Source organism: Equus quagga, chromosome 5, assembly GCF_021613505.1.
Source record: "Equus quagga isolate Etosha38 chromosome 5, UCLA_HA_Equagga_1.0, whole genome shotgun sequence".
Lineage (NCBI taxonomy): Eukaryota > Metazoa > Chordata > Mammalia > Perissodactyla > Equidae > Equus > Equus quagga.
Genome location: NC_060271.1, coordinates 63718670 through 63731313, shown reverse-complemented (window position 1 = coordinate 63731313; position 12644 = coordinate 63718670). Strand labels below are relative to the sequence as shown.

Below are 12644 nucleotides of genomic sequence, written 5' to 3'. Positions count from 1 at the left end.
AAACTGATGATTGGATAAAGAAGATGTGGTATATATACACAATGGAATACTACTCAGCCATAAAAAAAGACGAAATTGGCCCATTCACAACAATGTGGATGGACCTCGAGGGCATTATGTTAAGCGAAATAAGTCAGTCAGAGAAAGACGAACTCTATATGACTCCACTCATAGGTGGAAATTAGTATATTGAGAAGGAGATCTGATCGGTGGTTACCAGGGAAAAGGGGGGGTGGGGGGAGGGTACGGAGGGGGAAGTGGTGTACCCACAACATGACTAACAAAAATGTACAACTGAAATTTCACAAGCTTGTAATCCATCATAACATTAATAAAAAAAAAAAAAAAAAAAAAAAAAAGAGAGCATTAGCAAAAGCTTAAATTGCCTTGCATGATGGTTAGCAAAATTCTGGACTCTGAGGCAACTTAAAGGAAAGTAAGAGATATCTTATCAAAACTGGAAGAGGGGAGATCCTTCTTATATAGTCGCAGAAAATTTAGCAACACTGTTACATTCAGTAACATTGAAAGTGTAAAATGTATCTACTGAACTATGTGATCTAGTTATGATTTTCAAGCACAATGTTCAAAGTATACATCTGTGAGAGAAGATAAGATAAATTAAAGGAAGCGCTGTTGAAAAAAAGCCAGTACTTGATGGTTTTGAAAGTTCTTAGCCTCAACACATCTAATTTTATTTTTATTTTTCCCTTTGTTTCTTGATTCGTTTGGCCAATGATTTATATATGTTGTTGATCTTTTTTAATAACCACTGTTTTTTTCATTCTAATTTAAGTTCTGCTTAGAACTGTAAGTCCTTCCTTTTTATTTCTTTTGTTTTGCTTTGCTATTTTTGTACCTTTTAATACTATAATTTTTCTTCTGATAATTGCTTTAGCTATATTCCATAGATATTTTATAATTATTTTCATGAAATTCTGCAGTTATAATCTGTTTCCCCTGTGTTCCACAGGCTCTTTGTAGCAAGTACTTGAATTATAAAACAGAAAGGCATTTTTGGTTTTTGACTGTTATTAACGTCTAGTTTTATTGCATTGTGGTTTCAGATTTCTCTTTGTTCTATTTCTACTCTATCGAATTAACTGGAATTTTCTTTGTAGGCTAAGATATGGTCAGTTTTATGAATATTCCAAGTATACTTGAGAGGAGGATGTGTTCTCAGGATTCAGAATTTACTATATATTTATAATATCTCTTTAATATCCTGACCACCTTTACATCCACTTGATCAATCTCTTTGGGTTAAAAGACTGTGTATCTCCTGTTATTAGTGTACTCCTGTTTATTTCTTCTCGCAGCTCTTATAGTTCTTGCTTTATGAAAATTGCTGTTTTAGGGGATAAAAAATATTAATAACTCATATCTTCATTGTGAATTATAACTTCAACATTATAAAATACCCTTCGCTTCTTTCAATGCCTCTTTGACTAAAATTTGACTTTTTCAGATATCAACATTATGACTCCTGCCTTCTCTTTCTTTGTGTTTGGCTGGTATAGCTTTACCCATTTTTTAAATCTTTCTCTGGTACATAGCTGAGAGTCGGATTTTGCATTGTTGGGGGGTATACCTTTTGGTATTTAGAAAGGTTTGTATTTTTGTTTCAACTATTTCTTTCATACTGCCTTTTTCTTAACCTTAGTCCCTGTGCTTTCTTTGCATACTATTTGTCTACTAATAGGATCAATATTGAAATTAGGCAATAACCTCTTCTACTTTCTCTCATTCATTCCTAGGATAATAAGTTGAAGTAATATCCTTTTATTCTATAGTTACAGTTAATAACTATAAGACAATCAGTAAGCTTATCCTGCTTACCTTATACTCTTCTTTTCCTGACATTTTTTAATAGTTGTAATGTTGAGATACATAATACACTGCTCCTCTTATGTCCATCATTTAGTCTTAGTTTTACAAGTAAATATTTTCGTTTATGTAGGTCACACTCACTCTCTCACCTAGTCATTTTGATTATCTGAATTTGTTCTCTAGTAGATTCTATAGGAAGGCTCATAATAACAATATTTCCTCAATTCTATTATATACAGTTTTTCTGAGGACTTTATATTTGAAGGTCAGTATTTAGCTGGATATAAAATCCTTGGCTCACATCTTATTCAAATATGTTATTCCATTATCTTCTGGCATAAAATGTTGGTATCAAAATTTTTTATATCTGATTTTCTTTTCTTAATAAGGGACTTGGTCTTTATGCCTAGATGACCAAAGGATTTTCCCCCCAAATATTATTTATGCTGTTTGATCATAGCTTATATTGTTTTCTTAATTTTTTTATCATTTTGAAATATTAGGTTAAGTTTTTCATATGTTTTGTGGGTATTCTTTCTTCTCTGAAAGAATATTATTCTCTTTTTTTATAATAATAACTTACATAAAATGTAATCATGCCCTATCTTGTTGCTCGTGTGTAAAAGGGGGCAGGGGCCAGGACAGCTTTCCTAGCTTTATTTCTCTAGGGTTACTTCTCCTGTTGTTAGCATGAAGTATTAAAAAATATGGTTACATATCTTCTGAGATATCCCACCCCTGGGCTCTTCCCCCATTTTATCTGATCATTTCTTTCCTTGGCCCTAGTATGATTGTCCTCTCAATTTAGATCCTACTCCCAGGAGTTATCTCCTCAGTGCAGGACTCTGTTTGAGAAAAGAGATCTGGGTGGATTGCATTAGGAGTTCAACAGGCCCAAACATTCCAACACCATCCAGTTTTACACACATGTGAATTGGAATAGTAAAGCCTCCTCCCAATTTCTGTTGTTGTTCTCATTTTGTTTCACAGACTTTTCTATGTTGAGTGGGGACTCTTCCAGTTGAGAAGCATACCTGTTGGCAATTTATTTTCTGGAAGTTCCTTTACCTTCCCTCTGCTTCATTATGCGCAGTTGCTGATCCTACACTGGTTTTTTTGCTATCTGTGGTTTCACCTTATCCATTTGTATTTTTGACATTTGTGGGGATAACTTATTACTTCATCTTTTTGCAGATGTTGCCAATGAGTTTTTAGTTTCACTATGCGAATTACTCTGTTTTTATGGGGGAAATTCAGGGAGTTTCAAAAACTACCCCACCACTGTTGCCAGCTTTTCCCTGAGTTCTCAGTCAGCATGTTTCCCTTCTTCCCCACGCCAAACCACATTATTCTCTATCCAGCATCCTAACGTTTTCTTAATAGCACTTGTTTTTCATTTGTTTATTGCCTCTCTCCTTCCCATTTCAATGTAATCTCTGTAGGAGCAGAGACTATTTCACTCATTAGTATAACCCCTAGCAATTAGCACAGAGACTTCCACAGCAAGCACATCATAATACATATAAATGAGTAAATAAATGAATGGATAGACAATGACAATACTGCCAATCCATATCTGTAGAGAATGAAACTTTCTTTCCTTAAGTTTGTGGCATCCTTGCATACAATCTTCCATCAATTAGAAACATTTATTTTAATTTGCATTAAGTTACCTTATTTTTTAAATCTTTAAGATAATTCATATAATCTTTATTAATCACATAAATAAAAACATCTAATCCATATGTTTTATAAGAAAATAGGCAATGATTTATACTAATTTTCATTATTTTATATTTCATAAAAATTTACCAAAAGAATAAAAAGTAGATTCTAACTAACCTTATGTTTCTCACGTTTTCTCCTTTTGGATTTTTTCTTCTCTCTTTCTTTCTTGTGTTTCTTCCTTGATTTTCTGTAGGCTTTCTCATTTTTCTGCTTTTCATCCTCTTTTGCTTCCTGTTCTTGTGTTTCTTCAAATGCTGCATCATCTATTTCACCATCTTCTAATTCACCATCTTCTCTGTAGAAGACAATGAAAATTTTAATTTTCAAATGTCAATTCTAAAATGAATCTTATAGAAACATTTCCAAAAGAAAAAAAGCACATGCCAAGAATTTAAGTTATATTCATTTAGATCAGGGGTTGACAAACTTTTTCTGTAAAGGCCCGGATAGTAAATATTTTACATTTAATGGCGACATATGATTTCTGTTGCAAATTATTCTTTTTTCAACAATCCTTCAAAATGTAAAAACTATCTCAGCAGCCAAAGTCTGCCAACATCTGATTTAGATTAAGATCACTGACTCTCACCAAATAAATGAACAAATGCATGAATGCAGTGCCATCCCAAAGTACTGCAATAGTCACCATCTACTACACTACCTTTAAAAAAAGTTAAACTGACACACTTTAGGAAACAAACATTCTAACTATAGGAAGGAATTTTTAACTTAATGGCCCATAAACAGTTATAAATAGCGTTAAAATAAAAGCACTCTATATTAATTCTTATCATCAAAGTAAACTTCAGTAAGAAAACAAATTTCAATATGTAGACAAGTAATAAAACCTGAGCTACAAAAGCAGGATAGTAAATTCCTCAACTTGAATCTGTGAAAAATATTTATAGTAAAACCATAAACTAATTCCACTTTCTAAACTAGTATCTTTGCTATTATGGAGGCTGAATCCTAGAAACAAACCTTTATATTGATTTGACATTTTTATACTTATAGAAGCCAAAATGCTTAATAGTATTTTTAAATGAAAATTCACCAACTGATCTACAAGAGAAGATAAATACATAAAATAATTTTAATATTTAATCAAGCTTCCATAAAGTTTGAAAAAATGCAAACTACTTACAAATAGTACAAGGTGGTGCAGAAAGACAAATGTCTTTGTATGATTGGAAGCAAATGAGAAACACTCAAACTATGGTGTGTGCATTTTTAAGATACTTTAAAACTACTAGGAATGTGTGATTTCCAAAATTCAAAACAGATAGTGTCACTCCTGCTAAAAATCTTCAGTGATGATATGACGTCTCAAATTTGCTTCAAAACAATCCACTGCCAAAGTAAGTAGTAGTCTCAACAAGACTGGTCATCAGTTTGTATTGCTCAAACTGTGGGATGTGTATATGAGGATTCATTCTACTATTCTCTTTATATGTGTTTGAAGTTTTCCATAACAAAAAAATGGTATCAATGATTCCCTTCTACCTGATGATGATGTCAGAACTCTTTGATATTGCCAAGAGGTCCTTTGTAATTGAGTCCCTGCTTACCCAGCTACTTTCAATTTCTCAAATCTCCAAGCCTAAAACGCTGCCTTAAAAACTCATTGCCTTGCTCCTCTAAACACCCACTCTCTCACCTCCTTCACTCGGCTAAACTGAATTTGATCTTTAGGACCCAGTTTAGATGTCACTTCCTCCAAGAGGCCTCCACTAACTATCCAGATTTAGGTGAGATCGTCCATCCTGAGCACTTCCCTGATAATTCTCATTTCTTTATCACTGCACTCTATATTATTTTCAAATAACTTCTTTATTGGTTGGTGAAAGCAGCATATATGGCTGTCTTTCACAGTTGTATCTCTAACCTCTAGCATGGTGCCCTGCTGTTAACTATGATTGAATGTATAATATCGATACCCGTTGATGTGAACAGACACATGAATACCACCCTAAACTGGCTATAAAGTCAATGTTATTTTCCCCTGGTTTCTATTATAAAATCAATGCGGTATATATCCATTTAGGCCAACTTGAAAATTTCTTGTGGGGCAGGCTTGGCATTGACTATCTTAATAAAAAAGTTCTAAATTTTTATAATACTATAAAACCTCATGGCCCAAGAAAAATGAGTGCATAGATTCACCAAAAGAAAAGCATACGAATGTTGTTAGCAGCTTTAGTCATAATAGTAAAAAACTGTAAACAACGCAAATCTCCATTGATAGGTGAATTGACAATTCTGCTTTACAGATCTAATGGAATAACACAAAGCCAAAAAAAAAAAATTCTACTGCTCCACACAATTTGGATGAATCTTATGGACATAATTACGAGCAAAAGAAGCCAGAGACAAGAGACTATTGTTTGATTCCATTTGTATGCACTTCAAGAACAGGCAAAACTAATCAGAATACAAGTCAGAATAATGATCACCTCTTGGAGGGTTGTAACTGACAAAAAAGGGGTACTAAGGAGACTTCTATTGTGTTGAAATACTCTGTATATTGATCTTCATAGTGATTACCATATATATATATATATGTAGAAATTCATCAAGTTGTACATTTAAGAATTGCGCACTTTACTGTCCATATACCATAATAAAATTTAAAATGCAAACAGCAACAACAAAACCTATGGGCATTCATCCTTTCTTTTACCACCTCTCCTCCAACTTGAGCTCCTTAAAGCATAAAAATTTTTTAGAGGGAGGAATGGAGAGTGATCATCAATGAGTATGGGCTACCATTTTGGATTGATGAAAATGTTCTAAAATTAAATAGTGGTAATGGTTGTGCAACTCTGTGACTATCCTAAAACCAGTGAATTGTATCCTTTAAATGGGTGAATTTTATCTCAATAAGGCTGTTATTTAAAAGAATAATAAAATAAACTTTAAAATATTTTATTTCTAGATTTAAATATCTAAATGGAAACAACTGGAGAAAATCATAATATACTATGGTATAAATTAAAGACTGAAATTGGTCAATGCCCTCACTGTCCATGATACGCTCTTATTCTGAGGTAATTATTCACTAAATCCTTCTAAGTTGATATGCCTCAACAGAGGATTCTACTTTTCTCCATTCTGATATTGTTGGCTATTAAAGTAAACCTGAACCATTCAGTCTTACCTCCACAGGTAGTTTCTGCTTTTTCTTTACACTTGCCTAAAGGCTCCTGTTACAAGCTACAGATCAGAAACTGAGTCTTCTGGAAGAAACACAAAAGCCTCAATAAAAGACTATACAAGTATTCTCGATGGATGATATCACCAAGACCTTACTCATGAATACAAACTTCCCAGGATAAGCTGGTATGATCACCACAAAAAAGACATTTTTTGGAATGTACCAAGCGACTGTGTCAGGATGTCCAGGATCTCTTCATAGTCAAGCAGCACACTTTATAGAAGTAGGCTGCTTATCCTAACACCAACAGAACACCACATTCCTAGACACTTGAAACTACTGCTTGTAATACTTTTCTTTTCATGGTTTTGCTCAAATTCCCCTCATCATTTCTTCCTTACCATGGATGATAACGTAGGGGAACAGCTCTGTACTGGTGCCCTGGCAACCTTGCATGTCTCCACACAAGCCCACCGGCAAGGCTCAACCACAGGCTGATGTAAGCCTTGGCAAAATGCCCTGTGATCCTCCAGAATATGCAAAGATAGGCAGTCTTGGGAGGTACCGCTACGAGGCTATTTCTCACCCACCACCCTACACTCTCCTAGTATGGCAACTGTTCCTTAGCAACAGAGTGCCCTACCGGTAACTCATGCTGCCTATGATCATCTGGCCTCTGATTTCAGTGTTATCCAGAGGGACAAGGGACACGAGGAGCTGACACCATGCTGATTTTGCATTTACTGCCTAGCTGAATCTGTCAGCATGCTTGACAGAAAACTCATTTGGGTCTAGGCTTTGCCCATGCCTACTCTGATCTTTTTCCTCAACCTACACAGTTTAGGTATGGTCCTCTTGATTAAGCCCTGGCCTAACTCCCTACCTTACACCTCCCAACTAGATATTCCCCCTCAAGGAAAATTGTGTCTAGTAACACTCGGGCCATGAAAGAGCTACCTGACATGAGTTTTCGTGATTTTATATTTATCCTATAACTGGACCTTGAACACTTAGATCCTAGATAGCTTATTTTGTTTCAGATAAAGTTTCTCTTCACAAATTACCAGTGGTAAAATCTGAATATCCGTAGCCTTCAAAGCACTTTTATCCTTATCCTTTATCCAATACCTTCTCATACCCTCTGGAATGTATTAGGCTTGCAGAAACTCAGCTTATCCCTTTGACTATCTACGGCTAAACAGCTTTTACTTGGTTTGTCTTTATTCCTCAAGCCTATCTTAGAATTTGTAAAACCTCAACCCAAATACAAATTCCTTCAGGAATGGGACTTGGTACAAATACATGGGCAAAATTATACATTTTAATTAGCCTAACATCCTCCATAGTCCTATGACAACTGTTGCAAGTTTTGTTTAACTATGTAAGTTATCTGTACCCCAGATAACTTCTTACTCACTTTTCTTACAAGTAATTCTTCCTTTGTTTTTACAACTTTATGTGGCCCGACTAATCTTTACTTCCTGAACCAATAATATGTGTACTAATATTTGCCTCATCAAAACCTAACTTGCAGGGCCAGCCCAGTGGCGGAGTGGTTAAGTACACACGCTCCGCTTTGGTGGGCTGGGGTTTGTGGGTTCAGATCCTGGGCGCGGACCTATGCACCACTCAACAAGCTGTGCTGAGGCATCGTTCTCCACACAAAATAGAGGAAGACTGGCACAGATGTTAGCTCAGGGCCAATCTTCCTCAGGGGGGAAAAATTAGCTTGCATATACAGATAACTATATGTAACAATGTAATAATTAGACAATTTTTGATATTTCCTTCCCATCTTCTTCAGGAGACCATCTTCTCTGGGAGTGTCTGAAGGGACATACATCTCCCTGGAGAGAAAACACATACTCCCTTTAATGATAGAATCATTAGGGCTCTGGTTTCAACTATGGGGGTCATATAACTTGAAAAATCTATCAAAGATGTGTTATTAACATTGACTAAAGAGACAAATAAAGACAAATAATACTGTAAAGCTCTAGACGTACAGCAAGCTAAAGTCGTTGATCCAAGTGGTTGTGGATAACAGCACAGCCCTAGATTTCTTGCTGGCAAGCCAAGAAAAAAATATGAAATACTGCTAACACTTCCTGCTGCCCATGGAGTAATATCACAGGGAAAGCTGACCAACTTACATTCAAACCAAAAGAAAAGACAACTGGGCTATCAAAGGTGGTCTCAGAAAGAATCTTAAGATCTGATCTCCCAGTCAAAGTGAGGGAATCTTTGGTCATCACTCCACAGTGCCTTCTAATCTCTCCTTATGATGGTCTTGGCTAACCTCACTTGTCCCACAGTCTTCTAATGCCTGGTCTCTGGAGTTATATATGGTACTGCACAACTCTTATTTCATCAGATGGTACAAAAATTTATTTTGCAACAGAAGGAAAACAAAGTGACTCTGATATCCAGTCAGGCTAAATACCAAGGCCTTTAATCAGAACTCCCACAACAATCATAAGCCACAGAGTAGGAGGGGCTATTAAAATAAAATGATGCCAAGTTCCAAGCATATGCATACAAAGTGCTAACTGTATATCCCCAAGCCTAACAGATACTTCCATTTTCCACCTCAGACCTCTTTATAAAGCAATGCCTGTGCTTTTGTGACATAAGCAGAAAAAAATCAAAAGAAAAAATTTCCAGTTCCCAAATGACCCAATCAGAACGTAATACCTAGAATTCCTCCCAATGTGTAATAAACTTATTTTCCTCTTTATCCCTCCCTTTTTCAGGGTAGAGGGATAAACTGAACTTGTTTCATACCCAGCAAGGAGATTAAATTAGCTTTAAAAGAAAAGGGAAAAAATCCAAACTCTAGTGGAGTTTTATTATTCCTTGAAAGCTATTTACAGAGACTTTGGTTGAACAAACTGTAAAATACATAAATAAATCACAGTTAAAATTCTAAAGTTTAATATGAAGCTACGACTGAGATTAGTTTACACAGGGGTGTGCCAGAAACCCCTAATTTTCAAATGCGAGCAGCAAATTTGGCTCTCAGCTTCAGGAAAAAAAGATTAGGTATAAAACAACAGTGCTTCCAAGACAAAAACAGACCAGCTGCTCAGGAGAAGCACAATTTTTTCAGGGAGTGAGATCAGAGAGAAATTTCTCCTCTTAGTTCTTATAAAGACAATATTATTTGATACAATGCACAGTACTTGATACAATGAACACTACTCTCAAGAGTGTCCACACAACCAATACAAGAGTTTATCACTTACAGCATACTCCAATTTGAACCAAGGGCATGCTGCCAAAATCCAGGAGAAAGATTACATGAGGAAACAAAGTAACATTGTCAAGTAAGGCAAAATAAAATTGTAACAAAGTAACAAATGTCTGATGTTCTGATTTAATCCAGGGACAAAATCTACAACATCTAAAGCAGTGATTCTTAAAAACGCTATGTATATCCAAAGTTAGTCCTCCCAAACAAACAAACAAACAAACAAAAAAGCCATTCATTCATTTAAATACATTTATTCACCACTTTCTAAGAAGTGGGGATACAAAGGTAAACAAGAAAGAGACATGGTTTCTTCTCTCACGAAGTTTTCAATCTAGAGGTGGGGGTGAAAGACATCAATCAAACGGTCAAAGAAATAAATATAAAATAACAACCATACAAGTATTTATTTAAAGGAAGTAAACAGTGGTATGAGTGCACACAATAAGGGGAAGTCTGGAAGGCTTTCCCTGAGGAAGTCATGAATGAACTGAGATAAGGAGTTAGCCTGAGAGAGAAGGGGTGGAGGAGGGAGCTCTGGCAGACAGAGAAAATAGAATGAGCAAAATTTCTGTGTAGAAAAACTGAGACAGCAAACGAGACAAGGTCAACGTCATTGGATCCTAAAGAAAAAGGAGGAAGCTCGTTCAAAATTAGGCCGGAGTGATGGGTAGTACTATACCATGCAGAGTTGGCCATGATTGGAGTTCATCCTAAGAGAAATGAGAAAGCACTGAAGCGTTTCCAGGAAAGGACACAATGTAATTAGATCTCCATTCTGAAAGATAACTTTGAGAGTGAAAAACAGATTTAGAGGGAAAACAAAACAGATGCATGGAAAGCAGGATGCCACTGCAATAATCCAGCAAGAGTCCGAAAGAAGAATGGAACATATATGGAGATTCTGATACTAGATGCTCCCCACTTAAACAAAGACACTGCCACTGATGAGGAACGTTTTTTCTCTAACAATGTTGAGGTCAAAAAAATTAGTTGAAAACTACTAATATTCAAAAATGAATAGACTTATCCTTCAGGCAGCCCTTCATGAATCTTAGAAACATACCAATGATTTATACCTTTAAAATGTCACTTCACTATGCTGAGGCCATTCCTTTGAATAGGGTCAAGATTCTCCTTAAAAATAGTAAGGATATGAATAAATAACGTTTTAACCTTCTATACCATAGCAGCACATGATGCCAATCATTTCAGCCTCAAAGCTTTCACATAGAGGGGGGCCGGCCCGGTGGCGCAGCGGTTAAGTTCGCACGTTCCACTTCGGCGGCCCAGGGTTCACCAGCTTGGATCCCGGGTGCGGACATGGCACCGCTTGGCAAGCCACACTGTGGTAGGCATCCCACATATAAAGCAGAGGAAGATTGGCACGGATGTTACCTCAGGGCCAGTCTTCCTCAGCAAAAAGAGGAGGATTGGTAGCAGATGTTAGCTCAGGGCTAATCTTCCTCAAAAAAAAAAAAAATTTGGTATAGAGTACACCATAAAGTTATTAAAAGACCTTCTGAACAAAGAAAAGGAGTCTTTAGAGGGAGATTTATGTTCTTATTCAAATACATTTTCAGGAAATAATAATGGCTAAAAACAAATGAGCTATATATTCAACTAAAGAACCTGAAAATTGGCAAATCCAAAAGAACAAAAGAATAAAAATAATAAATATAAGGACAGAAATCAACAAAATAGAAAACAAAAACAACAGAGAATATAAACAAAAGTACAGGCTATTTTTTTAAAAAAGCATTGTCATTCACCATTTACTATAGTGCCAGTTTGTCTTAGGAGTCCTGCAATCATTCAAATCTAGATATGGACAAACAGAAAATGCAAATGATTCCATTTTAGCTATACTTTTTTTAACAGAGTAAGTTAATCTGTTGTTTTCCCTATAGAGGCCACATTACTGCCTGAAACTGAATTTAAAATTACGAAGCCTTCAGAGGATTATGGATACATGACTTCAACCGTTAATTTAAAAATAATTCTCAGCAACTTTTAGTCTATATTTTTGTATTTATCTAATTCTTTCACTATTTAAATGTCTTCAATTCTAGCTAATGTGTTCATGATAAAGTAACAATAATTCTGAAGTAAAATAACATCTTGATTTAAATTTGTAGTAAAAAAAAAAAACCTAGTATAATAATTAACAATTATTGAGCACTTACTACACTGCCAGACATGTTGGATCAGTTCATTTCATCTTGATGTTAACTCTATGAAATGCTATTATTATCTCCATGAAACAGGTGAAAAAAGGGGACAAAGAGCTTAACTAACTCTGCTAGTAGATGACAGAGCTAGAGTCCAAAGCCAGGCAGTCTGATTGCCAGGACCACAGCTCTTAATCTTGTTGCTGTAATAGCTACACATGTGTTTGGTCTTAGAAGGAATCCGCAAATAGCCAAACTACTTAATAGTGTTAGCTGACGTAAAGAAGATTAAGAACCTCACCAACTCATGGATAGGATATGGGGGAGTTTACTGTAAAATGCTTTCAACATTTTTTGTATGTGTGAAATTTTTCATAATAAAAAGTTGAGAAAAAGAAACTTTATCAACACACCATTTAGTTAGTATTTTAAGAGATGATACAGAGAAACTGTTAAGGTCTAAAAGTTGCATTTCTAACATGCAAAAGTAAATATGAGTTACTTGAACTCC

General features: G+C 35.5%; 1 protein-coding gene across 1 annotated transcript in view; it reads right to left on the bottom strand.

Moving 5' to 3' along the window:
* ZC3H6 (zinc finger CCCH-type containing 6) overlaps positions 1-12644 on the bottom strand; it is a 70394-nt gene that overhangs the window by 43593 nt on the left and 14157 nt on the right. The window contains exon 2 of the mRNA XM_046661895.1: positions 3673-3853. Within this exon, the coding sequence (XP_046517851.1) occupies positions 3673-3853 (181 nt within the window). The remainder of the gene's footprint in view (positions 1-3672; positions 3854-12644) is intronic.